This window comes from Manis javanica, chromosome 10 (genome assembly GCF_040802235.1).
Source record: "Manis javanica isolate MJ-LG chromosome 10, MJ_LKY, whole genome shotgun sequence".
Classification (NCBI taxonomy): domain Eukaryota; kingdom Metazoa; phylum Chordata; class Mammalia; order Pholidota; family Manidae; genus Manis; species Manis javanica.
This window is the reverse complement of record NC_133165.1, coordinates 32,073,453-32,099,211: the sequence shown is the minus strand read 5'-3', so window position 1 is coordinate 32,099,211 and position 25,759 is coordinate 32,073,453. Positions and strand designations below refer to the sequence as shown.

Sequence of the window (25,759 nt, the reverse complement as noted above, 5' to 3'; positions counted from 1 at the left end):
CCTTGGCTTGTAGATGGCTGTGCCCTCTCTCCTTCTCTTCTCAGTGTCTTTCCTCTATTTGTATCTCTGTGTTCAAATGTCCCTTTTTAAAAGGATACACTAGTCATACTGGATTAAGGTTCACCCTAATCACCTCACTTTAACTTGATTGCATCTGTAAAGCCCTTATTTCCAACTACAAGTAGGGTTTTGGACTCCAACATATGAGTTTTGGGGGGATACAATTCACCCCAAACACTATGTCCCCGGTTCTGTCAACTTTCCTGTGGCTGCTTTCTCACTGCCTTGGTTATGTTAACACAGGAAAGCCCCTTTCAGTTCAGCCTAAGTGTTTTATTTTATAGATGAAGAAATTTAAGACCAGATGGTATGGAAGGACTTGCTATCTCAACAAAGAAAATGAGACAATCCTGAAAATGTCTTACAAAGGATGAATCTTTATTTCAAAACAAGAGCAGAGCATGGAAATGGGCACTCTGGTATTTACGTCACTTTTGCAACACTTGTCAGAGAGGCAAGGACAACAATACAACTAAGCTTATTTTGGGGTCCACTAAGAGTGTCTCAGCCATAGGGGAAGGGGAATGCATAAAAGTTAAACACCAGCAGTTGCCCTTAATAAGTAGCCCTTAATTCAGGCACAGGATCTGAGAGGTCCGTACCAAGCACCACCTCTCCATGTCCCCATCACAGAATTCTTTTCTGTCCTTTAGGACTCACTGTCATTTTCCTGGGGCTTCAATATGGGTCACAGAAGGGGAAGCTCAGAGACCACCCCTCAGCTCCTGGGAAACCCTTCTCTCCTTTCTGTTTCTTTGAATTTGATTTCTTTATTTTAGATGCCACATGGAAGTGAGACCACACAGAACTTGCCTTTATCTGTGTGGCCTCTTTCACTTAGCATAATACCCTTCAGGTCCATCCATACAGGATTTCCATCTTTCTCGTGGCTGAATAATATTCCATTCTGTGCAGATCAGTATCTGTCAACCACATCTTCTTTATCCATTTATCTGCTGATGGCCACTTAGGTTGCTTCCCTATCTTGGAAAATGTGAATAATACTGAGGTGGCCATGGGAGTGCACACATCTCAAGATCCTGTTTTCATCTGCCTTGGATGAACACCCATAAGTGGAATTGCTGGTTCATATGCTGGTTCTATTTTTAATCTTTTCAGAACCTCCATATTGTTTTCCAGATGAACTGATTGGACTTTACTCATCCTTGGTATGGTCTAAACCATTCCATTGATGACAATGGAAGTCATCAAAATACAAAATAAAACTTCACGCATATCCTGAAAAAGGGATGTCCTACTCACCAAAGTTCAAGCGACGGATCAAAAGTAAGACGCAGAGTCAAAATGCGGGAACAACCCAAATATCTGAGGGATGGATAAGTAAAATGTAGTATGTGTATATGTATATAAAATGCATATTACTCATTCTTAAAAAGGGAGTTCTGCCACATAGGTGGCCCTTGAGGACACTGTGCTGAATGAAATAAGCCACACACAAATGGACCAGTTTTGTAGGATTCCACTTAAATGAGGGACCCAGAAGAGCCAACGCTATAGAGACAGAGGGGAGGATGGTGGGTGCCAGGGAGTGGAGGGGAGACAGGGCAGGTGTTCTTTAATGGGTGTGTAGTGTCAATCTGGAGATGGATGGTCAGGGACAGCTGTAAAGTTTAAAATGCTCAGTGCCCCAGAACTGTCCCCTTAAAAATGGGTCAAACAGTAAGCTTTATGTTATTATACCACAGTAAAAATTGAAAAAGAAAACGTGAGATTCAGATGCCCAGGTGAAAAGCAGAGGCTCAGAGCTCAGGAGGAGCCACCTGGCTTGTGGCAAGCCTTCAAGTGGGTGGTTTCCAGTCTGCGTCTGTGCCCCTGTGAGCCCCCACCTTCACAAAACATCCTTGTCTCTCCTGAATTGGAGGTTTCCCCACTAAGTCTTTCTCTGTATGTGGCATTTTTGTTGTTGTTGTATATTTTGGTATCATTAATGTAAAATTACTTGAACATTATGGTCACTAGACTCCCCTCAATATCAAGTCCCGCCCACATACTTCATTACAGTCACTATCCATCAGTGCAGCAAGATGCTACAGAATCATTACTTGTCTTCTCTGCATACACTGCCTTTCCCATGTTGCTCCCCACTACATTATGTGTGCTAATCGTAATGCCTCTTTTCTCCCCCTTATCCCTCCCTTCCCACCCATCCTACCCTGTCCCTTTCCCTTTGGTAACTGTTAGTTCATCCTTGGGCTCTATGAGTCTGCCTCTGTGCTGTTCCTTCACTTTTTTCTTTGTTCTTATACTCCACAGATGAGTGTAATCATTTGATATTTGTCCTTCTCCACCTGGCTTATTTCACTGAGCATAATACCCTCTAGCTCCATCCATGTTGCTACTAATGGTATGATTTGTTTTCTTCTCATGACTGAACAATATTCCATTGTGTATATGTACGACCTCTTCTTTATCCATTCATCTACTGATGGACAATCAGGCTGCTTCCATTTCTTGGCTATTGTAAATAGTGTTACGATAAACATAGGGGTGCATATGTCTTTTTCAACTGGGCTGCTGTATTCTTAGAGTAAATTCCTAGGAGTGGAATTCCTGGGTCAAATGTTATGTCTATTTTTAGTTTTTTAAGGAACATCCATACTGCTTTCCACAATGGTTGAAATAGTTTACATTCCCACCAGCAGTGTAGGGGGGTTCCCCTTTCTTGGCATCCTTGTTGCTCTTTGTATTTTGGATGTTCGCCATCTTAACTTGTGTGAGATGATATCTCATTGTGGTTTTAATTTGCATTTCTCTGATGATTAGGGACGTGGAGCATCTTTTCATGTGACTGTTGGTCATCTGCATTTCTTCTTTGGAGAAGTGTCTGTTCAGCTCCTCTACCCATTTTTTAGTTGGCTTATTTGCTTTTTGTGTGATGAGCTGCGTGAGCTCTTTATGTAATTTGGATGTCAACCCCTTGTCAGACATGTCATTTATGAATATGTTCTCCCGTACTGTAGGATGTCTTTTTGTTCTCTTGATGGTGTCCTTTGCTGTACACAAGCTTTCTAGTTTGATATAGATCCACTTGTACATTTTTGCTTTTGTTTCCCTTGCCCGGGAGATAGGTTCATGAAGAAGTTGCTCATGTTTATGTCCAAGAGATTTTGCCTATTTTTTTTCTAAGAGTTTTATGGTTTCATGACCCACATTCAGGTCTTTGAACCATTTTGATTTTACTTTTGTGTATGGGGTTTGACAATAATTCAGTCTCATTCTCTTACATGTAGTTTTGCGAACACCAACTGTTGACGAGGCTGTCATTTCCCCCATTGCATATCTATGGCACCTTTGTTGTATATTAATGACCATATATGTTTGGGTTAATATCTGCCTCCTCTGTACTGTTCCACTGGTCTATGGGTCTGTTCTTGTGCCAGTACCAAATTGTCTTGATTATTGTGGCTTTGTAGTAGAGCTTGAAGTCAGGGAGCATAATCCCCCCCCCCACTTTATTCTTTGTTCTCAGGATTGCTCTGGCTATTTGGGGTCTTTTGTGGTTCCATATGAATTTCAGAACTACTTTCTCTAGTTCATTTAAGAATGCTGTAGGTACTTTGATAGGGATTGCATTGAATCTGTAGATTGCTTTAGGCAGGATGGACATTTTGACTATATTCTTCCTGGCGAAGAGCATGGGATGAATTCTCATTTATTAGTGTCCTCTTTAATTTCTCTTAAGAGTGTCTTGTAGTTTTCAGGGTAAAGGCCTTTCAGTTCCTTGGTTAGGATTATTGCTAGGTATTTAACTCCTTTTCATTGTGCATGTGACATTTTATTCATATGATAACACAAATGGTGGTGAAATTTCCAGGACAAAGTGATACACATAATCGGAAATTTTATACACAGAGTAGAATTTCTTATTTGGAATTGAGGGGCAGGCTCTGGGAAATCCATAAACTTGCTGAAATTGTAGGCACCATTTGAAGTAGGCATGAGCACAGGTACCATATTCTATGATTCCACATCCTCAAAATGTTCTCTTAGGCTCAAAGGTGCCTGATGGGTGAGGATGTGTCCCTCTGTACAGTGGTCTGTACTAGAGTCCCTCTAGTGTCAGTGAACATTGAGCAGAAGAGCTCTGTTCTGTCAACTGTTTTAAAGTGAACCTTTGAGGCCAAGTCAATGTACCTGGGATCTTTCTTACATATCTATGTTACTCTTGTAGGGCTGACTGTTTCTTCTTACCCTGAATTTCCTAGCTACTCACTAGACATGCTCCGTAGGAGAACATGACAGAGGGTGAGAGTCCACCCATGTGTCAAGTGGAGAGGACACGTCATCTGTGGGGGAGGGCTGAAAGGTGACCTGGACTTCTTGAGGATCATCTTCAGGGGTGATCACAACTTGGGCCAGTGGCAGGAGACCTTGTTTGCCCCTGTTCGGATTGGACTGGCAGTTGCCTGCTTTTCCTTCAAACTGGTTGCTAGGTTGCAGCAACCTATGACCTCACAGGATTCCAACCCTCCTGGTTGGCAGGTGCTTGGCAGCACAGGTAGCCAGAAGCACCTTCTCAGAGCTTTCTCTACTAGCGTCTCCTTAACCTGGAGTAGGGATAACAGGCTCACATTCAGTGAGAATCCACAAGGGGAGTTTGCACAGGGTCTGGTCCCAGAGAGGGCGAGACTTGGGCAGAAATCATGGCCAGTGTTCCATCAAGTTCCCAGGCTGTGAGCCAGAGGCCCCACCCTGGCCCCTCCGGGCACCAGCCGGATGTGATGCTGGACGCACAGAGACCAGGACCGCCAGGTGAGGCAGCGGAGGGACGAGGGGCTTGAGGACGGGGAGCCGACGGCCGGAAGGCCTACCCAGGTGGGGCTTGTGTGAAGGAGGGAGACACTGAGAAGGCCAGGGACTGGAGGACGAGGGTGTAGGTGTGGGGACAAGGACACACACGGGGAAGGGCACCTGGAGGAATTATCTAAATGAGGAAGACTGTTAAGAACAGGGAGACGGAACAATGGCAAAGTGGATGGGGGCAGATGGCTGCCAGCAAAGGAGAAGGATGAAGAGATGGCTGGGGAGAAGGCCACGGTCTGCGACAGCAGAGACACTAGGAGGAGCTTCTCTTTTGGGGGTAGCTGGAGTGGAGTGGGAGGGGACACGGGGACCAAGGGATGAATCCCAAAGACAACAGCTGGACGCTGTCACCTTGTTTCTTTGTCAAGCAGCCCAGGCACACAGCAGCCCTCTGCCAGAGGGCTCCAGACGGTGCAGGAAGCGGAAGAGGTCAGCCGCTCTCCAGGAGGAGTCGGAGGAGGCAGCCCCGGGCACGGCGGACTCCTGGGTCGTGGACATGCTGTGCGGCCTCAAGATGAGGCTGAAGCGACAGCGGGTGTCCCCGGTGCTGCCCGAGCACCACGAGGCCTTCAAAAGGCTGCTTGGTAGGGGGAATCCTGAGCCCATTCCCCTTTAGAGAAACTTCCAGCGACTAGACTTTTCCAATGGAAAAGAATTCCCTGTCAGTTGGTGACCTCTCTGTTCCCAGAGGACTCCTCCGGGGACACTTAGAAATGAGGCAGGATTAGGCCAGAGGCAGAAGCAGTCTGCACTTGGCACACGAAAGCTCAGCTTCCACTGCACCCCTGAGGCTTTCAAATCTAAATGCCTCCGTCAGCCTACAGGGTGCTGACAGGCCATTGGGCGCGCTGATGTGACCGTCAAGGGAGACAATGCCTGCCGCCCCCCCCCAGCCACCAAAGAAGGGTGGCACCGTGTTTCTGGCCCAATGAGTGCACCTCGGCCTCCACACCCCAAAAGGTCCCATCAGGAGGCACGGCTGCTCTCTGCTCAGCCCTGCTCCGGCTGTCCCTCTAACCTGTGCCTCTCTTCACAGGGGACCGTGTTGTGAAAAGATTCCTCGCCTGGGACAAAAATCTGAGGGTATCTGACAAGGTAACTTTGTCCACTGACATGTGTTACCTCTCCAGCATCTACCCTGGGGGGCTGGAGGGATGCCTTCTAAACCCACCATCTCGCCTCTGTCTCTAACTCGATGCCTTTTCCACACTGCCTTTGCGGGGCCTGGAGGCACCTTGTGTGTGAAGGGGCAGCCCTGCCCCCACCCCCACTCCTCTGGGTTCCGCCCCTTTGGCTGCCACCGCAAGTCCCTTCTCGCCTCAGCCCTGGGGACTCCCCTTTGTGCCAGCTTATCAAAGACCCTTCTGATAGCGGCTGTCTTAAATAGCCGGCGTCCCACCAGCAAAGCCTGCCATCCACGAGCGTCCTAAAGCCCCTCTCCCCACATGGGCGGGGTCTGCCCCCAGCCTGCCCCCTCCTCACCCCTCCATCCTTCTTCTTCTGGGATGTGACCACTCTCCTGTGGCGTTCTCCTCTTCCTCAGTATCTCCTGGCCATGGTCATAGCATATTTCAGCCGGGCTGGCCTCCCCTCCTGGCAGTACCAGCGAATTCACTTCTTCATAGCTCTGTGAGTATTGCTGTCAGTGGCTGGCAGTCAACAATGAGTCCTCTGGGAGGGCAGAGGGAGAGGTGTGGGACTCTGACCTTGCATCTATTTTCTTTTTTACTCCATACATACTGTTCACTTTGGTATACCAAGGATAGGATTATAACAGAGCTGTTTCTATACTGTTGTCTGTGGAGACAGACAAGCCTAACACCAGTTAAAACACAGGAACAAACAAAAGACCACACAAAACCCTCCTAAGAGGAGGGACAGAATGGGCACCACGCTGTCCCCAGGTGGCCAGGCTTGAGACCGCACCGCATCCCTCAAAAGCCTCGGCTGCTCTCCTGCCTGAGTCCACATCAAGTGGACCGTCCAACTCCGGGTTCCCAGGCAGACGCCACAATGCAGGCCCTCATCATGTGACACAGACTGAGTGTAAACATTCCCCACCCGTGCTTCCTACAAGGCTTTACACGCCCCAAATCCTCCGAGAACACAGGTCTAATGCTCCCCACCCCTCCTCAGCAATGTCACCGACTAAGGGGGTTCTAAGCCGAGGCCAGCCTTCTCAGTCTGAACTCAACCCTCCCCACAGTCAGCATCACACTTGCTGATGGTCCTCATATTGCACTGCTTTGTTCCAATGCTCCATCTGAAATCCCTTCCCTCTGTTTTCACATTGTGTCTTCTGACTTATAGGTGTCTTTCAGACATTTATATATTGGAAGAAAATGACCTAGTCTTAAAGTCGGTGCGAAGAGCACGACTGTTCCCATGCCTCCCCTGGCCCCCTAACTGCGGTCCCGCAGTAGCACATCAGCTGAAATCCTAGTGTCATGTCATGTTTCGGGTAATAGTCACTTCACTTCTTATCTCCCCCCTCCCCTTCTCCAAACCATCAGACCAGACACCGTTGCAGGCAGGTCTTGTCAAAATATCCACATGTTCATAAAGCCCTCAGCACGCTACTTTGTGTTGCAAATGTTTAAGCTACACTGAGTCCATGAGGCGATCAGTATGGCATTTGATTGTGAGACAAAAGCATCCATCCATCCATCCATTCATTCAACAAAATCTTGTAGACTGCATTCCATGCCAGGGACTAGGAGGGCTGGGAGGAGAGCCTTGAGAAGGGCATGTGGCACCCATCCTCCAGCGTGAGCCACATGGTAGAGAAGCTATGACTACAGAAACCGGCCAGTCAGTTCCTGCCCTCTGGATGCACATACATCCTCACTCCGCAGGGAGCCACAGGGTGTGCACATACAACCGGTTTAAAGGGCACAGCGAAGATGATGGGGACATTGCATGGAAACTGCAATGCTCAGCATCCAGCTGTGAGAGGTGCCCTTCAGGTCCATGCCCCACAGTGGCCCCGTGTGATGCTGGTAGGGCTCCCGTAGGTCCTTTGTCAAGTTAAGCCTGTGCCTCTCCTTGCAAGCTGACCTCGGCTGGGGATCCTTCCCGTCTTGCTCCTGACCAGCAGCCCGATGTCTCTCCCCAGCTACCTGGCCAACGACATGGAGGAGGATGAAGGCCACAAACTGGCCATCCTTTGGCTCCTCTATGGGAACGACCGTTCTAAGAGTCGTCTGTTCCACCAACGGAGAGTCCAATTCGCCCAATCCATGGGCTGGAGGGCCTGGGTCTCCCGGGAAGAGTGTGAGGAGGTGTGTGAGCAGCTGGGATCTGGGGGTGGGGGGGCCGGACTGCAGTGGGGGGAACACGGGATCGTGGGATCTGGAGGCGAGAAGAAACTGGAGGCTGGGTGAGGAATGAGGGGCCACCTGAGGCCAGAGCCACCTGCCTTCCAGATCCAAGCGTTTGACCCAGAGCTCCCGGTGTGGAGGCGAGACCGCAGCCTGCTCGCTGTGTGAGTGCTCCCAGGACCACGGAGGCCTGGGCTCACCGGCCCAGAAGAAGGGAAGTCTGGATCCTCAGGTGTAGACAGAGCACCTTGTTGTGTCGGCTTAGGAAGTCACCCTTCCAGACACTGACACCGCCCCCAGCCACAAGCCGAGGACACGCACAGGTATGACCCCTGCACACAACTAGAGGGGAGGGCGTGATCATCCTGGGTGATGGGGAGCCATACTGCCCATGACTCAGTCCACTGACTGCTCTTCCCCTCTCCGTCCTCTTACACCCATATTGTCTTAGTCTTAGGACGGAAAGTCACAGCCCTCCACTTCGGGGGCTGCCCACAAGTGGAGCCATCTGTATACCAAGCATCTTCAGGTATAGGGGCTTTTCCCTGCTGATAGGGACTCTCGCCTACCAATGGCTCAAGTGCAAGTTCTTCTTGCTTTCCACTCGTATAAGTCACTTGTCCAAATAACCATCAGAGATCTCCACTCAAGGGGCTATCGGAGATGGTGCTATGCTGCTACAAGTTTGCGCCCCCATTTGGCCAGTGTAGGCATCTGTGCCATGCCACTCCCTGGCTTTGGGTCCAGCTTCGCACCCATCTCTCGATGGGATAGGTGGTTATTACCTTGGTCGGAGCTGTTCCAGTGATGGGCTCCATAGCCAGCAAGGCGTGATACACAGAAGCCAGTTGCTCCTCTATTAACGGCCACCAGACCTCTTCTCCTTTCCATAATTGTGGCCAGAATCCAACAGGTTGGCGTGTCCACTCAAGCCACTGCCAAAGTCCCCATCCGTAACCATCTCCGTTTACATGAACATCTAGCTCACAGGGCCTTCATGAATCCATTACACTCAAGGACTATAACAGCCTTGACTGCTAGCTTAGTAGCAGTGAACACAGCTGCACAGGTCTCATCACGGTCCCACCTGATGCACTTTTGTACCGACTGGCATGAGGCCTTCAGAATTTGTGCCAAGTGCGGGGTAAACACCCTCCAGGAGCCCAAAACACCCAAAAGCTCTTGGACAACTGACTGCCAATGTGGTAGGGGTGGGGAAAGCCTGGACCTTGTCTAAGACCACGTCTGGGATAAGTTTAGTTTTACCCGACCAGACAACCCCCAAGAACTTGACACACAAACCAGGTCCCTGAACCATCCCTATCAAAATACTGATAGCATTCTTCAACAAACTGGAACAAATAGCTCTAAGAGTCATATGGAACCACAAAAGACCCCAAATAGCCAAAGCAATCCTAAGAAGGAAGAATAAAGCGGGGGATGAGGGGGGATTACGCTCCCCAACTAAAAGTTCTACTACACAGTCACAGTAATCAAGACAATTTGGTACTGTTACAAGAACAGACCTGTAGATCTAAGGAACAGAATAGAGGACGCAGATATAACCCACACATACATGGCCAATTAATATATGATAAAGGAATGACGGACGGACATACAATGGGGAAATGACAGCCTCTTCAACAGCTGGTGTTGGCAAAACTGGACAGTTACATGTGAGAGAGAGAATGAAATGAGATTACGGTCCAACTCCATACACAAAAGTAAACTCGAAATGGATCAAAGACCTGAATGTAAGTCATGAAACAATAAAACTCTTAGAAGTAAATCATGGGCAAGTCTCTTGAATATAAACATGAGCAGCTTTTTCATGAACATGCCTCCTCAGACAAGGGAAAAAAAAGCAAAGATGAACAAGTGGGACTCTATCAATGTAAAAAGCTTCTGTCCGGCAAAGGACACCATCAGTGGAAGAAAAAGGCATCTCTACAGTATGGGAGGATATATTCATAAGTGACATAAATCATAAGGGGTTGACAGCCAAAATATAAAGAGCTCATGCACCTCAACAACCAAAAAGCAAATAACCCATCTAAAAAATAGGCAGATGATCTGAACACACACATCTCCAAAGAAGAAATTCAGATGGCCAAGAGGCACATGAAAAGATGCTCCACATCACTAATTTATCAGAGAAATGCAAATTTAAACCACAATGAGATACCACCTCACAACAGTCAGGATGGCCACCATCCAAAAGACAGACAACAACACATGCTGGCAAGGATGTGGAGAAAGGGGAACCCTCCTACACTGCTGGTGGGAATGTAAATTAATTCAACCATTGTGGTAAGCATTACGGAAGTTCCTCAAAAAACTCAACAGAGAAATGCCATTTGGCCCAGGAATTCCACTCCTAGGAATTTAACCTAAGAACGCAGCAGCCCAGTTTGAAAAAGACATATGCACCCCTATGTTTATCGCTGCACTATTTACAATAACCAAGAAATGGGAGCAACCTAGAAGTCCATCAGTAGATGAATGGATAAAGAAGATGTGGTACATATACACAATGGAATATTATTCAGCCATAAGAAGAAAACAAATTCTACCATTTGCAATAACATGGATGGAGCTAGAGGGTATTATGCTCAGTGAAATAAGCCAGGCAGAGAAAGACAAGTACCAAATGATTTCACTCCTATGTGGAGTATAAGAACAAAGAAAAAACTGAAGGAACAAAAACAGCAGCAGAATCACAGAACCAAAGAATGGACTAACAGTTACCAAAGGGAAAGGGACTGGGGATGATGGGTGGGAAGGGGAGGATAAGGGGGTGGGGGGGAAAGAAAGGGGGCATTACGATTAGCATGTATAATGGGGGGTCACGGGGAGGGCTGTGCAACACAGAGAAGACAAGTAGTTATTCTACAGCATCTTACTACACTGATGGTCAGTGACTGCAATGGAGTATGTGGGGGGACTTGGTGATGGGGGGAGTCTAGTAAACATAATGTTCCTCATGTAATTGTAGATTAATGATACAAAAAAAAAAAACTAACTCAGAATGGACCACAGACCTAAAAGTAAAATACAGCACTATTAAACTCCTAGAAGATAACAAAGGAGAAAAATCTAGATGACTATGGGTTTGGCAATGACTTTTTCGACATGACACCAGGCATGATCCATGAAAGAAAGAACTGATGAGCTGGACTTCATTAAAATTCAAGATTTCTGCCCTGTGAAAGGCACCATCAAGAGAATGAAAAGACTGCTTTTCAACTCATAAAGGATTGTTATCCAAAATATAGAAGAGCTCTTCAAACTCAGCAAGAAATCAAACAACCTAAGACTTAAATGGACATCTCATCAAAGAAGATATATAGATGGCAAATAAGCATATGAAAACATGCTCTACATCATATGTCACTAGGGGAATGAACGCTAAAATACCAAGATACCCCCACACACCTAATAGAATATCCAAAATCCAGAACACTAACAACATTAAATGCTGACAAGGATGTGAAGATTAGGAACTCGCATTCATTGCTGCTGAGAAGACACAATGGTACAATGGCTTTTGAAGACATTTTGATGGTTTTTTATAAAACTAAACATATTCCTGCCATATGATCTAATAATCACGCTCCTTTGTATTTACCCAGTGAAGTAAAATATTATGTCCACACAAAAACCTGGCCACAAGGGTTTATAGTTGCTTTATACACAACTGCCAACACTTGGAAGCAACCAAGATGTCTATCAGTAGGTGAAAGGATAAACTGTGGTCCACCCAGACGATGAAATATTATTCAGTGCTAAAATGAAATGAGATAGCAAGCCATGAAAAGATATGGAGGAATCTTAAATATGTATTACTAGGTAGAAAATAGCCAATCTGGAAAAGCTACATATTATATGATTGCAACAACCACATGACATTCTGGAAAAGTCAAAACTATGGAGACAATAAAAATATCCGTGGTTTCCAGGGGAATAGGGGAAGGGAGGGATGACTAAGCAGAGAACAAAGGATTTTTAAGAGCAGAGAAAATACTCTGTGTGATGCTAAAATACTGGATACATATGTCATTATACATTCATCGAAACTCATAAAATGTATAATACCAAGAGTGAACACTAGTGTATGAACTTTGGGTGATTATGATGGGTCAATATAGGTTCACCAGTTGTAAGAAACATCCATTCCGATGGTGATGTTGACCATAGGGAAGGCTGTGGGAGGTAGGTGGGGAGAGGCAAGGGGACACTGGAGTCTCTGTATCATCCTCTTAATTTTGCTGTAAAACTAGCCACGCTCTAAAAAAATTAATTCTTAAAGTAACGATAGCTCCCCCTTGCATAATCCAAGACAGTATTCAGAGAAGAGAAAGGAGACCCGAATCCTCCCAGATGGCTCTGCTCTGCATTCAGGGAGCATGGTTATCCAGTAAGAGCAGAGTCTGGTTCCTCCATCAGATGAAGCCAACGACTTGTTCAGTCAGCCACAAATTCATGATGAGCACTGCGGGGGAGAGGGGCCCAGCGAGGAAGAGAAGTGTGAAGATGGGCAAGGCAGGCATCTGGATTTGGAAGGGCTAATGGTCTGTCAACACTGACAAAACAGGTCATTTCCATACCATGGGCCAAGTGAGGGGACAAGGACAGCATGAAGTATTGTGGGAGCTTAGAGTAGGGCAATTAATCCAGAGGGGAAGAAAGGAAGAGGAGGAGAACAGCTTCCTGGATGAGACATTCTCCCAATTTTAACTCCAGAGAGATGAGCCGGAACAACTAGGAAAAGGTGTGGAGCCGGGGTTCAAAGTCAGCCCATGTAATGGGAACATGAGTGTAATACACAGACCAGCAGGAACCCCGTGTGTTCAGGAAACTACATCAGATTTGGGTTACTAAATAAGTTACATGCTTACTCTTTAAATGTCACCTTCTCCACTAAATTGTGAACACTATCAGAAAGGGACCAGGTGGCTATGTCGTTTTGTAAGGCATCTGTGACACATGGCCCACCATTCAAAGTTCAGCACCCGGCACACGGAACAAAGGCCCAATAAACCACTGCTGAATAAAACGTAAAGAGTATTAGAATTTAAAAAAGAATTTTAGGAAAACAAAGAGAAGCAGGAAGTGGCTACATTTTCAGTAGCCTTTATTTCATACTAAGGAGCGTCGCCTTGCCCTTACAGGTGGTTGGAAGCTACTCAAGTGGTTTTGAGTTGAACAGCATTTCAGATTACTCAGGAAAAAGACAGACTTACCCTGGGGGAAAACGAAGCAAGAGGCTGTTCCAACAGTCCAGGGCAGAGAAAATGAAGCTCTTGAAAAGGGCAGAAAATGAAGCTCTGATAAGGGCAGAAGGAATTAGGTAGGAAGAATAGGTTTAAGGAATGTTGACATCTTAAAAATAGTAAAACCTACGTTGCCACACAGGATGAGGTGAGGGAGGGAAGTCTAGGAGGAATCTCATTGTGGTGGGTTCATTAACTGCCTGGTGTGGACAGACTAGATAGAACACAGAGGGGGGAGACTAGACAGGAAATGGGAGAGGCTGTAAATGATTGTTATACTTTTGGAACTGTTGAAAACAAGGTGCCTCTAGCACAGCACCACTGCTGGTAATAGCCAAAAGGCTGAAACAATCCCAGGTGTTTATTAGCATCCCAATGGATAAACAAAATGTGGTAACTACATAAACAAAATAATATTCATCCTTTAAAGAAATGAGTACTGACACATGTACAACATTGATGAAACTTGAAAACATATTAAGTGAAAGAAGCCAGAAGCAAAAGGACAAAGGTTATTGATTCCACTTACATAAAATATCCAGAATAGGGAAATTCATAGAAAAAGTGGATGAGAGGTGACCAGGGTATTGGGGTGCTGAGAGGACGGGGAGTTGCAGAGTTTTTGACTAAAGTGATGAAAAGGTTTAGAAATAGTGGTGATGGTGACACAACATTGTGAAAGTAATAAATGTTACTGAATTGTACACTTAAAAACAGCTAAAATGGCTAATTTTATTATGTATATTTTACCATAATAAAAACATGTGAATGGACAGGGAAGACAGTGCAGCTCAGAGAAGACAAATAGGGACTCTGTGGCATCTTACTAAGCTGATGGGCAGTGACGGCAATGGCATATGGGGGGGACTCAAAAATAAGGGTGAATGTAATAACCACATTGTTTTCCTTGTGAAACCTTCATAAGAGTGTACATCAATGATACCTTAATAAAAAAATGTGAATGGACAGATAAACGCTTGCCAAAGATAACGAGTTTGAACTATCTGCTGTCCAACCTTTACAGTTTCAGGAGTTATTTTAAGGACACGCAGTCCATTTATTTCATTCCTCCAGACGGCCTTAGGTTTTTCCCCTGATCGCAGTGGATATTCAGAAAGCTCTCTTTGGAACCCTAATGAGTTCTGCCCTCCACTTCCAGCCAAGAACAATTACAGGCAACAGGGGGGTTCCTACAAGGCCATTCACTACATAAAGACCTTCAAAGACATTTCTTCCACACTCCCGTCCAGAAAGTCCTTCTGTGCCCGTAATACTGGAAGGTTTCTCTTCATGGTCAGTGAAAATCCTATGTAGATCAGGAAGACCAAAGACAAATGTCCACTCACCCTTGATGACTCTAGAATCACATAACCTACACAGATGACAGTCACCTCTGCCACTAGTTAGGGGCCACTCACTCACTCTTCATTTACCTGAAGAAGCTTTTTACTTATTTCCATATTTCCAACATAATATGTGAACACATTTATAGAAGCCAGGAAACCCACTGGGACATGGAACAGGGAATAAAAGAAACTCACCTGGGATTTGTTCATTTTCTGTTGTTCTTGGAAGAGCAGAGAGACCTGCGAAGGCATACCTGAAAGAGAAGGAAGAACGAACAGAAAAATGAGAGCTGGCTGTCCTTGTGTCTCCTCAATTTTCTACTAAAACTATACACCAGCTGGGTCATTTTTGATCCTGGAGAAGAAAAGGAAGGTAACATGCATCCCTTAGTGCCTGTTTGAACCTGCAATGTTTTCTGCTTTAACTACTATGCTCCCTCTCACGGACACAAAAACATTTAAAATAGAATTAATAAGCAAACAATAGCATCTCAAAATATGAAATATGATGCCCTCTTTAAAACTGATGTTCCAGGGGGAGAAAACAACCAAAGGCTATTTTGTTTATCTGTTTTACTACCAATAATGTTAACCCCTCGATTCCGAGAATCCTCATGAAGTTTTGCAAAAAGGGAATAGGTGCCTTAAACAAAGGTTTTGTTTAAAACTCTCTTTTCTAATTTGATTGCGATTCCTCAAAAGGATCTTTTAAGAGGAAATTTGTTTCAAGCACGTCTGTGTGGACAGTGGCAAGCCAGGAGTCCGTGACTGACTTCTACCCACCTCTTCCTGATCCTAACAAGTCCTTTCCCTTTTCAGATTCTTTCTTCTCTCCTGTCAAATGAGACAAAGATAACCCTGTAGCTTTCTGAACCACTACTCTTAACCTTGTAGGATCCGGAAAGACAGAACATCTCCAGATGCACGACATGGTGACAGCACATGGTTAGAAAGCCGCCCAGCTTCTGTGAAGAACTGGTGGGGAAGGAAAGGAAGGTCGGGTAGGGGCTGAAGATAAAACTCGGCATCCACCGAGGGGGCATTTCTCACCCAGCCTGCCCCTTGCCACCATCCTCGGCCCCAGCTCCCTTCCCTCTTCTGCAAAGTGACTGGCAGCTTCTGAATGAGGTGAAATCCCTCGAGCCTTGGCCCCTCAGGCCCATATCTCCTTCTCTGGGAGTCTCCTGCCTTTCTCCGGAAGCTCTGATGGGTCTCGGTCAGACACGGGAGAAGGGGTCTCCTTCCGGGGGGTTCCTGCGCCCGACCCCGCTTCGTCTCGCCTCAGTGAAGATGCTTTATTCCGGGAGGGCCTAGAGGGCAGGTTCGTTTTCGTTGGAACCTTCATCAGGGGCCCCCAGACCTGCCTTTCTGCGAACACAGCTACCAGAAACCTTAAGCCGACTCGTACCCGCGCAGCAGCAGGCGAGGACATGGGCCGGCCGCCCCCGCCAGGCGCGCCCAGCATCTGCCTCCACCGCGGCTCACCGCGCGAACTGAGGAGCGAGGGAGCCGGACTTCCGGGGCGCCGGCACCCCCGGCACAGCAGGCGGCTCTGACCGGGCGGCAGAGGCCTTACCTCACGCATCCGCCATCCGGCGGGACTCGCTCCGTCTCTGGCGGCGATGGGCAGCCTCGGCCGTTACGGGGATGGAGACCCCGCAGCAACAGCGGCCTCTCCCCAAACGCAGTACTCCGCGCACCCCACTCTCCGCCCCGCGCCCCGAGGCCGAAGGCCACCGCGGGCCGCGCGCTCCGCGGGCCTTGTAGGAGGCTCCACCCGGGGCGGGGCGAGGCCTTCGTTGGACCCGCCCCCTCCCGAGCCCAGACCACCACCCCACCCCTCCCCTCCCCAATAGCACCCGGTCTCTCCACGCTCTACACCATCCCCGACATCATCCCGCTCCAAATTAGCCAGCCAAGCAATCTTTAAAAATGTGAGTGAAAAAGAAAGGGGAGGGGGCCAGAATTTAAGACGTAATACCCGAAAACTGGAAGTCAAAATGCACACAAACGAAAAGAAGAAAAAGTATCTCATTCCCCGGGAGATGACTGTACTCAACCGTTAGGCGCCCATCTTTCTGGCACTTTTACCGTAATAATTTAAAACGGTAATGATTAGCCAGAGGACAGGCCTAGGACAAATGGGCCAATGATAAAAGGGCTTTGTGATTGGTGGGAAAATAAAGTGTTGAATATGTTATGTTAGTTTAAGCAGTGACCAGGATCAAATACAATTAAGGTTAAAGTCTAGCTCAAGCATTACAGAGTACGTTTTACGTGGATCCAAGGTTTTAAAGTTAAAAAGCAAATTCTTAAAGCATACGTGAATTTCAGAACTAATTTCATGGGTGGGAAAAACCTGGAAAAAAACTTAGAAACCGTTAAGCTAAAAACTCTAAAAAGTACACATTTCAGTTTCAGATTAAAAGTGGAATAAAGTTTAGAGGTAAATTAGGAAAAGATCTTTATAATGCACCAGAAGCAAAGGTTTTATCATCTTTACTAACAGCTCTGATAAATCATTCAAAAGGTAAGCATTACTATCCTCACTCCTCAGAGATGAGACATAAGTGAGCAATAACCATGAGAAAGTCCATCATAACAAAAGACATGCAGTGCTTAAGATATTTTTGGAAAGTAAAATATGAAAATAACACTACTAACATCCAGAGTAGGTACAGATTTAGAAAAACATGCATATTCATCTCTAGCATAAATATAATGCATACAAACTGTAATCGACTCTATCAACAATAAAAACACCCTTTAATCTAGAAATTCCACTTCTAGTAGAGGATATGAATGAAATAACCATTCAAGGATATATGTACATGAATCTTGTTCACAGTTTAGTTGTAAGAGAAAAAAATGAAAGCAATATAAATTTAGACAATTTCAATGTCTAACCAAGTGAATATGTAAAATACATTGGGGAAGGAGGTAGCCACTTAAAATAATAACATAAGGCATTCTAACTCACATGGAAGAATGTTCATGATCTATTCTGGAATAAAAATTGTAGTTTTGGGGGATCTCACTCCCCAACTTCAAGCTCTACTACAAAGCCACAGTAATCAAGACAATTTGGTACTGGCACAAGAACAGAGCCATAGACAGTGGAACAGAATAGAGACTCCAGACATTAACCCAAACATATACGGTCAATTAATATACGATAAAGGAGCCATGGACATACAATGGGGAAATGACAGTCTCTTCAACAGATGATGCTGGCAAAACTGGATAGCTACATGTAAGAGAATGAAACTGGATCACTGTCTAACCCCATACACAAAAGTAAATTCAAAATGGATCAAAGACCTGAATGTAAGTCATGAAACCATAAAACTCTTAGAAAAAAACAGGCAAAAATCTCTTGGACATAAACATGAGCAACCTCTTCATGAACATATCTCCCCAGGCAAGGGAAACAAAAGCAAAAATGAACAAGTGGGACTATATCAAGCTGAAAAGCTTCTGTACAGCAAAGGACACCATCAATAGAACAAAAAGGTACCCTACAGTATGGGAGAATATATTCATAAATGACAGATCCGATAAAGGGTTGCCATCCAAAATATATAAAGAGCTCATGCACCTCAACAAACAAAAAGCAAACAAGCCAATTAAAAAAGGGTCAGAGGAGCTGAACAGACAGTTCTCCAAAGAAGAAATTCAGATGGCCAACAGACACATGAAAAGATACTCCACATCACTAGTCATCAGAGAAATGCAAATTAAAACCACAATGAGATATCACCTCACACCAGTAAGGATTGCCACCATCCAAAAGACAAACAACAACAAATGTTGGTGAGGTTGTGGAGAAAGGGGAACCCTCCTAACACTGCTGGTGGGAATGTAAATTAGTTCAACCATGGTGGAAAGCAGTATGGCGGTTCCTCAAAAAACTCAAAATAGAAATACCATTTGACCCAGGAATTCCACTTCTAGGAATTTACCCTAAGAATGCAGCACACCGGTTTGAAAAAGACAGATGTACCCCTATATTTATCGCAGCACTATTTACAATAGCCAAGAAATGGAAGCAACCTAAGTGTCCATTAGTAGATGAATGGATAAAGAAGATGTGGTACATATACACAATGGAATATTATTCAGCCATAAGAAGAAAACAGATCCTACCATTTGCAACAACATGGATGGAGCTAGAGGGTATTATGTTCAGTGAAATAAACCAGGCAGAGAAAGACAAGTACCAAATGATTTTACTCATATGTGGAGTATAAGAACAAAGAAAAACTGAAGGAACAAAACAGCAGCAGAATCACAGAACCCTAGAATGGACTAACAGATACCAAAGGGAAAGGGATTGGAGACAATGGGTGGGAAGGGAGTGATAAGGGCAGGGAAAAAGAAAGGGGGCATTACGATTAGCATGAATAATGTGGGGGGTGGGCATGGGGAGGGCTGTACAACACAGAGAAGACAAGTAGTGATTCTACATCTTACTATGCTGATATACAGGGACTGTAATGGGGATTGTGGGTAGGACTTGGTGAAGGGGGAACCTAGTAAACATAATGTCCTTCATGTAATTGTACAATGATAACAAAATTAAAAGAAAAATTGTAGTTTATACTCCAAGATATAAGATAGGGCACCCCTTTCTTTTAACTTCACATGTACCCTAAAGGATATAAAGAGCTATGTGGGTTTTTTTAATGAACCAAGAAAGCCCACAAACACAATACAGAACAGGGTGGACATTCTGGACATAGCTCAGTCACAGAATCTAAAGAATAGAATTAATACCTGAACACCAACTCCAAGGAGACTACCCTGTAAGGATGGCACAGAATGTCAGCTTTACTATTATGTAATTCCTGACAGTTTTTTGAATGGCACTTATTATCTCAAGTTTTGGGCTTATCATGAAATTTTTAATATTTTATTAGCATGACATTGAATCTGCATATTTAAAAGACTCATAAGAATGTGACAGCATTTTTATTGTTTCCTCAATAGCTACTGTATGCATATATAAGTTCATAAAAAAGGTCAGGATGGCTGCACAATTAATTGATGATAATGATTTCCTCTGAGGAGAGGACCTATACTGTCTAAACAAGATGTCAGATTTCTCTGAAAATATTTACCCTTTTCACAGGGAAAAGATAATCATTCCTTATTTGTGGAATCTTAAGACTCAAGGCAGCACTTAATAGTAATCCTGCTCTAGAAAAGGTTCAGCTCACATTTGCAAAGATGATTCCAACAAGGGGCAGCTTGGTCCTAACTATGGTTAACCTTGTTCAAGGTCCTTCATCTGCCTGGACTTCAGTGACCCCACCCATAAAGGAAAATGGAATGGGCTTTGTAGTGAGTTCCCAGCTGAGATTCCACAAGTTTATGATTTTACAATTCCAGCATTCCATGGAGGAGAATACTATTAAAAAGCCCCCAAACTCTTGGAAATCTGGGATCTGCAGTCTCCCTAACACTATGAGATAAAAAGGACGCTGACAGCAGGTATCCTGCTGTTCAGGCATAGAGCTGGCTCTGTGACATTGGGTTGGTGAAAATATGCTGAAACCCCAATCGCAATGTGGTGGTATTTGGAGGTGGGGCCTTTAGGAGGTAATTAGGTAGTGAAGGGCAGAGCCCCCAAGAATGGGATTAGTGTCCTTATAAGAAGAGGTCAGAACTAGGTGTGACAATACAAAGAGCAGTCAGTCGTCTGCAACCCAGAAAAGGGGTCTCACTAGAACCCAACCATGCTGGTCCCATGATGTCAAGCAACCAGCCTCCAGAACTGTAAGAAATACATGTCCAGTGGTAATTTGTCACAGCAACCCCAGCGAACACAGACACCATGGGGCTTCACACCGCATCCTTTCTGCAGCAGCCTCTCAGGCCAGGTTCCACATGGTACAGCTTCAAGAAGGCAGAGCCACTCGCAGCATCTGCCAGGTGTCTGCAGGACTGGGGGTAGCAGCTCCACCCCCACCACAGGTATTAATCAGAAACAGAAATCAGTGCTGTTGTGTGAAGCTGCAGAGAATCTGGGGTCAGTAGTTTGTCACAACAGCAAAGCCTAAGACACTGTACCAAGCTCTTCCCACACCTAATTCACAGCAACCCTATCATGTCGTTATGCACCCTTGTGTATGTGAGAAAGCAGAGGCTTTTCGCGCTTAAGTCACCCGCAGGGGCCATAAAACCGGTAAGTGCTGGCACTAAGATTGCTGGGGCCATTTACCTCAGCTCCAGCTCTTAAGAATAAGCAGATTGGCACCACTAACAAAGTACTTGTCCTACCATGCTGCCAGCAAACCTTAGGGGGGGCTCCATCCAAGGGGCCACCTTTTCTTTGACCACGAGAAAAGACAGCACCCGGATTGGAGAGGCCAGCTGAGTCAGGCACGGAAACGAGCCCATCCTGTCACCGCGCCCTCTTCCCTCATCTAAAAACTGAGAGCAGAGACTGTGAGGACAGTTACATCTGTATCACTTTCCTTCCTTCACTCTTTTGTTTTTGTTTTTTCCTTCCTTCACTCTTAAGGACAGAAAAATGCGCTCCTTCCAGGAGGAAACTCTCCTGGACTCCTGGCAGAGCTTCCCGCCCATGAGTGACCCCAGTATCCTGATTATCTTCCTTCTCCACATTTACCGAATAAGTGGGATCTTGGCCCAAGGGTTCTGTGTCTGTGAGGGTCACTGACCCGACTTCTCAGGGGAACCTTGAGGAGTCTAGAAAGGGCAGAGATTCAGAACCGAAAGGAAGGTATCCACATCCCAGGACACGTGACGGAGTTTAGGGGAAGCCCTCAGACCTTGTTTGGCAAGGAAAGGCATGCACATGGCATCCTGGGTACCCTGGGGCTTCGGGGTTGGATCCGAAACCGCAGACGTCAGGATCCTCGGTCACCCTAGGTCAGAATCTCCTCTTGTCCCAGGTCACGGCCGGAGGCGGCTGCTCCATATCTGCGAGGGAGGCGGGACGTACCCTGACCTCGGCGGTGGAAGGGGGACCTACCTGGATCCCCCATCTCTGCGCTCCACGAACAGATGGAAGGAGAGGTCACCGGTCCCAGCCCCAGGCGCAAGGGAGATGGGGCAAGCCATTGGGACGGAGGGGGTGGGGCACGCCGAGAGTCACCGAGGCTCCGGCTCACCTCTCCAAGGAGCTGAGCCTCCCACCGGCCCCAAGGCTCAACCAGGGGCTGAGTCTCGCGGACGAGGAGAAAGAGACAAGAAGGCAGCTGCACCGAGGTCGTTTTGTGAAAATTCAGGCTGCAGGCTGTTCTCTGCAGTTGCAGGAATCGGGTTAGCGCTCTCATACGTGAGCTCGCGCACCTTAGGAAATGTAAGTTCTCATAATTATTAATGCTGAACAGCAAACTTTGCACCAAAAAAGTCTCTTCGTTCTTTCTCTCCCACATGCCCGTATTCCTGAGAAAACCTCCCAGGATTCGCCAAAGGACTTAAACCAGTGCAAAATGGGAATTACAGGGAAACTTTAGGAAGGCATCATGCAAGCATTATTTAATACCTGAAATTAGAATTGGTTTGGCTATCGACAGGATTTTTGACTTCCACATTTTTAAAAATAAATATGTATCTTTTTACAAAGAAAAAGAATGGATTTCTGGAAAATTAAGGAACAGCTTTTACCTTTAATTCCACGCCTTTTGATTCCTACACCATTTCTCTCCACATAGGAGGTACTATTTCCTGCTCAGTAAGAAATAAATTCTTTTCTTAAAACTCTCTTTCAAGTTATCATGTTTGTAACAGCAAGAAACAATGCTTTTTGAGACTTCACCACTAAGAGGCCCGGAGCTGTTCTAAGAGTTTTCATTCATTTGATTCTCAGGAAAGGTGAGAATGGAGGTGGCCATTGTGTTGAGACAACAGAAGCACAATTTTATTGGGGTGTTAGTGACATACAGTGAATTGAACGTGTATAAAGTGTGCAATTTGCTAAGTTTTGGTCTATGTATAGAGCTGTAAAACCATCACCGCAATCAAGATAATGAACAAATCATATCCCAAAATGTTCCCTCATGCTCCTTTATAATCCACACCTCCCACTTCTCCCTGCCCTCCACCAACCCAGGCAAGAAGTGATCTCCTTTCTGTCATTACAGATGAGTTTGCATTTTCTAAAATTTTAGAATTCTACATCAATAGAATCATACCCCTTTGTGAATGACTTATTCGAGGCGACATAATTGAGATTCATCAATGCTGGTTGAGTGTATCAATACTATATTCCATTTTATTGCCAAGTAGTATTGTATGAACAATTATGTTTATGCATTCACCTGTTACTGGATGTTTGGGTAGGTTTCAGTTCATTTCTGTTAGGTAAAAATACCTAGGAGTTGAATACCTGAGTGGCATGGTAGATGTATATTTAACATTTAAAGAAACTGCTGAACTAGCTGACCATTTTGCATTCCCACCAGCAACGTCTGAGAGTTTAAGTAGCTCCATGTCCTTGTCAACACTTAGTATGGTTAGGGTGTTTACTTATAGCCATTGTTATAGGTATGTAGTAGTATCCTATCATGGTTTTAATTTGCATTTCCCTAATAAGTGGCAATGCCAAGCTGCTCTTGGTGTCCCTAAATGCCATCATGTATGTCCTTTAGTGAAGTGTCCAAATCTTTTGGCCATTTTTTAAAATTGGGGCTCTCTGTTTTCTTATTATTGAACTTTCACAGTTCTTAATGTATTTCTGGATGCAACCTCTTTATCACATATGTGATTCGTAAATATTTTCTCAACTGAATTTTTTAATGAAATTGCACTGAATTTATGGATTAATTTAGGGAGGGTTGACATCTTTATAATATTAGCTCACCCTCCAAGAGTATGAAAACCCATTTATTGGGATTGTTGTCTAGAGAAACCCTGCTGATATTTAAACGTTGATCTTTTGTTTACTTATAAAATAAATATTTACAAAATAAATATTTTCATTCTCTTAACAATGTCTTTCAAAATTCTTGATTTGATGAAATCAAATTTATCTTTTTTTTTCTTTCATGAATCTTGTATCTAAAAAAATCCTTTGCCTAACTAAATGTTCAGAAAATTTTGTCCTGTGTTTTCCCAGAAGCTTCTTGATGTTAGGTTTTACATTTGGGTCTAAAATGCATTTTAAGCTAGTTCTAGTAGTTTTAGAGAGGTGGATCAAAATACAGTTTTGGTCCAGTAATCAATTAGGAATTCAGAAAAATAAAATATAAAAAGTTACTGTCTACAAATTTGCCATATTTATGAAATATGGTCATACACCAAATCAGAAAATAAAATATGTTCTAAGCAGAATAAATTTGAAAATCCCCATAGAGGAAATGTTCTCTTTTTTATATATAGGACTAGCTTTTAAATAGTAGTATTTTAGATGGTAGTCACTTGTCAGTTTTAAACATTGCAAATATTTTTCCCCTCTGATATCTAGTAAGTTTATCTCTGGAGTCCTTCATAGCACAAATGTTGTAAGGTTTGAAGTAAACAAAATCATCACTATTTTGGCCTCAGGCTATGATGTTGCAGTTTCATTGGTCTTTTCCTATCACCTGCATTTCCTCCTGCTTGTATGGTTGTTCACTATATTATGTACTTTATGTGGGTTATTCTTAAACTTTTAGTGAAAACAACTGCATTTTAGTTTATCCATCAGGTTGCCAAAGATCAAGAGGTTTGATAATACATACTGTTGGCAATGGTGTGGGAAAACAAGAGCCTGTATGTTGTTGATGAGAGTGCACATTATTATAATTACTTTGGCAAAACTCAAAATGAACGTAGCCTTTGACACAACAATCCCACTTCTTGGAATCATCTTAACAGGTATGTGCAAAGGGTATACATGCCTTTCACCACTGGTGTGGTAGCAAAAGACAGGAAGCACCCAAAATGTCCATTAAAGGGGAGCTGAGTGAAAAAACACACCATTCATACAATGCAACTATGTAGCATTAAGTATAAAGGCTTTACCTTTATACTTAGGTCTCTCATGTATCTGCATCCACTTCTTTATATGATATTAAGTAGGGACCAGTATCATCGCCCAGTTTCCTAACTTCATCTGCTGAACAGTCTGGTCTTTAATCCCGCTCATAGGGTTAAGTTACCCCCTTCTTTATTTTTCTTCCATAGAAGTTTATCATGGCCCTCAAAGGGCTCAACTGAATTTTCATCAAAATTGCATTCAATTTATGGATTATTTTGGGGAGAACTGACATCTTGATAATAGTAAGTCATCCCCTCCAAGACCATGAAATACCCATTTATTAGGATTTCTGGTTAGAGAAATTGTTGATATTTTTAAGTCGACCTTTGTATGAACACTTCTATACATTCAAATATTTTAGTAATCGATTCTTTATGTTTTTCTAGGTAGATGATTATGGTATCTGAGAATAATGATATTTTAATTTCTTTCATCATAATTCTTACACCACCTCTTTCCAGAAGTATGTTAAATAGTAGCAGGATGATGGACACATTTATTTCAAGTTTTAAAGGAAATCCATCTAATGTTTTTCCATTAAGTATAATGTTTGTATTAAGTTTTTGTTATATGACCCTTACAAGGGTAATAAAATTTCCTTCTAGTTCTAATTTGTTGAACTTTATCTAATGTCTCTGTATCAATTGAAATATATGAATTTGATTAGTGCTATATACAACTTAAATAGTTACATGTAATTGGAATATGTAATTAACATATAGTTACAGTAATATATGTATGGTCATATATATATAACTTAAATAGAGTTATGTATAGCTATACATACACAATTTGTGGCTAATATATACAGTTTAAAAACATCCAAAATATTGTTTTAGAGACATAAAAATATAGTATGTGTGGTATAACTCTAAAAACATGCATGGGAGTGATTAATGGTATATTAATAATCACTTCCATAGAGGAAAGGAAATAATGAAATCA

The 25,759-nt window shown here is 44.2% G+C and overlaps 2 protein-coding genes across 2 annotated transcripts in view; one reads left to right on the top strand and one right to left on the bottom strand.

Annotated features, from left to right (window-relative positions):
* The window catches only part of LOC108404770 (uncharacterized), a 94,962-nt gene extending 78,246 nt beyond the window's left edge, over positions 1 to 16,716 (bottom strand). The window contains exons 1-3 of the mRNA XM_073214263.1: positions 16,705 to 16,716; positions 16,400 to 16,635; positions 15,019 to 15,077 (exon numbers count right to left, since the gene is read on the bottom strand). Coding sequence (XP_073070364.1) covers positions 15,019 to 15,077; positions 16,400 to 16,635; positions 16,705 to 16,716 — 307 coding nt within the window. The remainder of the gene's footprint in view (positions 1 to 15,018; positions 15,078 to 16,399; positions 16,636 to 16,704) is intronic.
* Positions 5,045 to 8,534, top strand: LOC108404771 (putative speedy protein E7). Its single transcript, XM_073214135.1, has 4 exons — positions 5,045 to 5,468; positions 5,921 to 5,979; positions 6,428 to 6,513; positions 7,943 to 8,534. Exons 1-4 carry the CDS (start codon positions 5,045 to 5,047, stop codon positions 8,265 to 8,267), a joined length of 894 nt encoding a protein of 297 aa, XP_073070236.1. The 3' UTR covers positions 8,268 to 8,534.
* Positions 16,717 to 25,759: the final 9,043 nt, after the last annotated feature.

Bases quoted from the DNA above. Each gene is read 5' to 3' on its own strand.
- LOC108404771 (XM_073214135.1), top strand. From the start codon at position 5,045: ATGGCAAAGTGGATGGGGGCAGATGGCTGCCAGCAAAGGAGAAGGATG. The intron at 5,980-6,427 runs GTAACTTTGTCC...CCTCTTCCTCAG, and splicing joins ATCTGAGGGTATCTGACAAG to TATCTCCTGGCCATGGTCAT. The intron at 6,514-7,942 runs GTGAGTATTGCT...TGCAAGCTGACC, and splicing joins ATTCACTTCTTCATAGCTCT to TCGGCTGGGGATCCTTCCCG.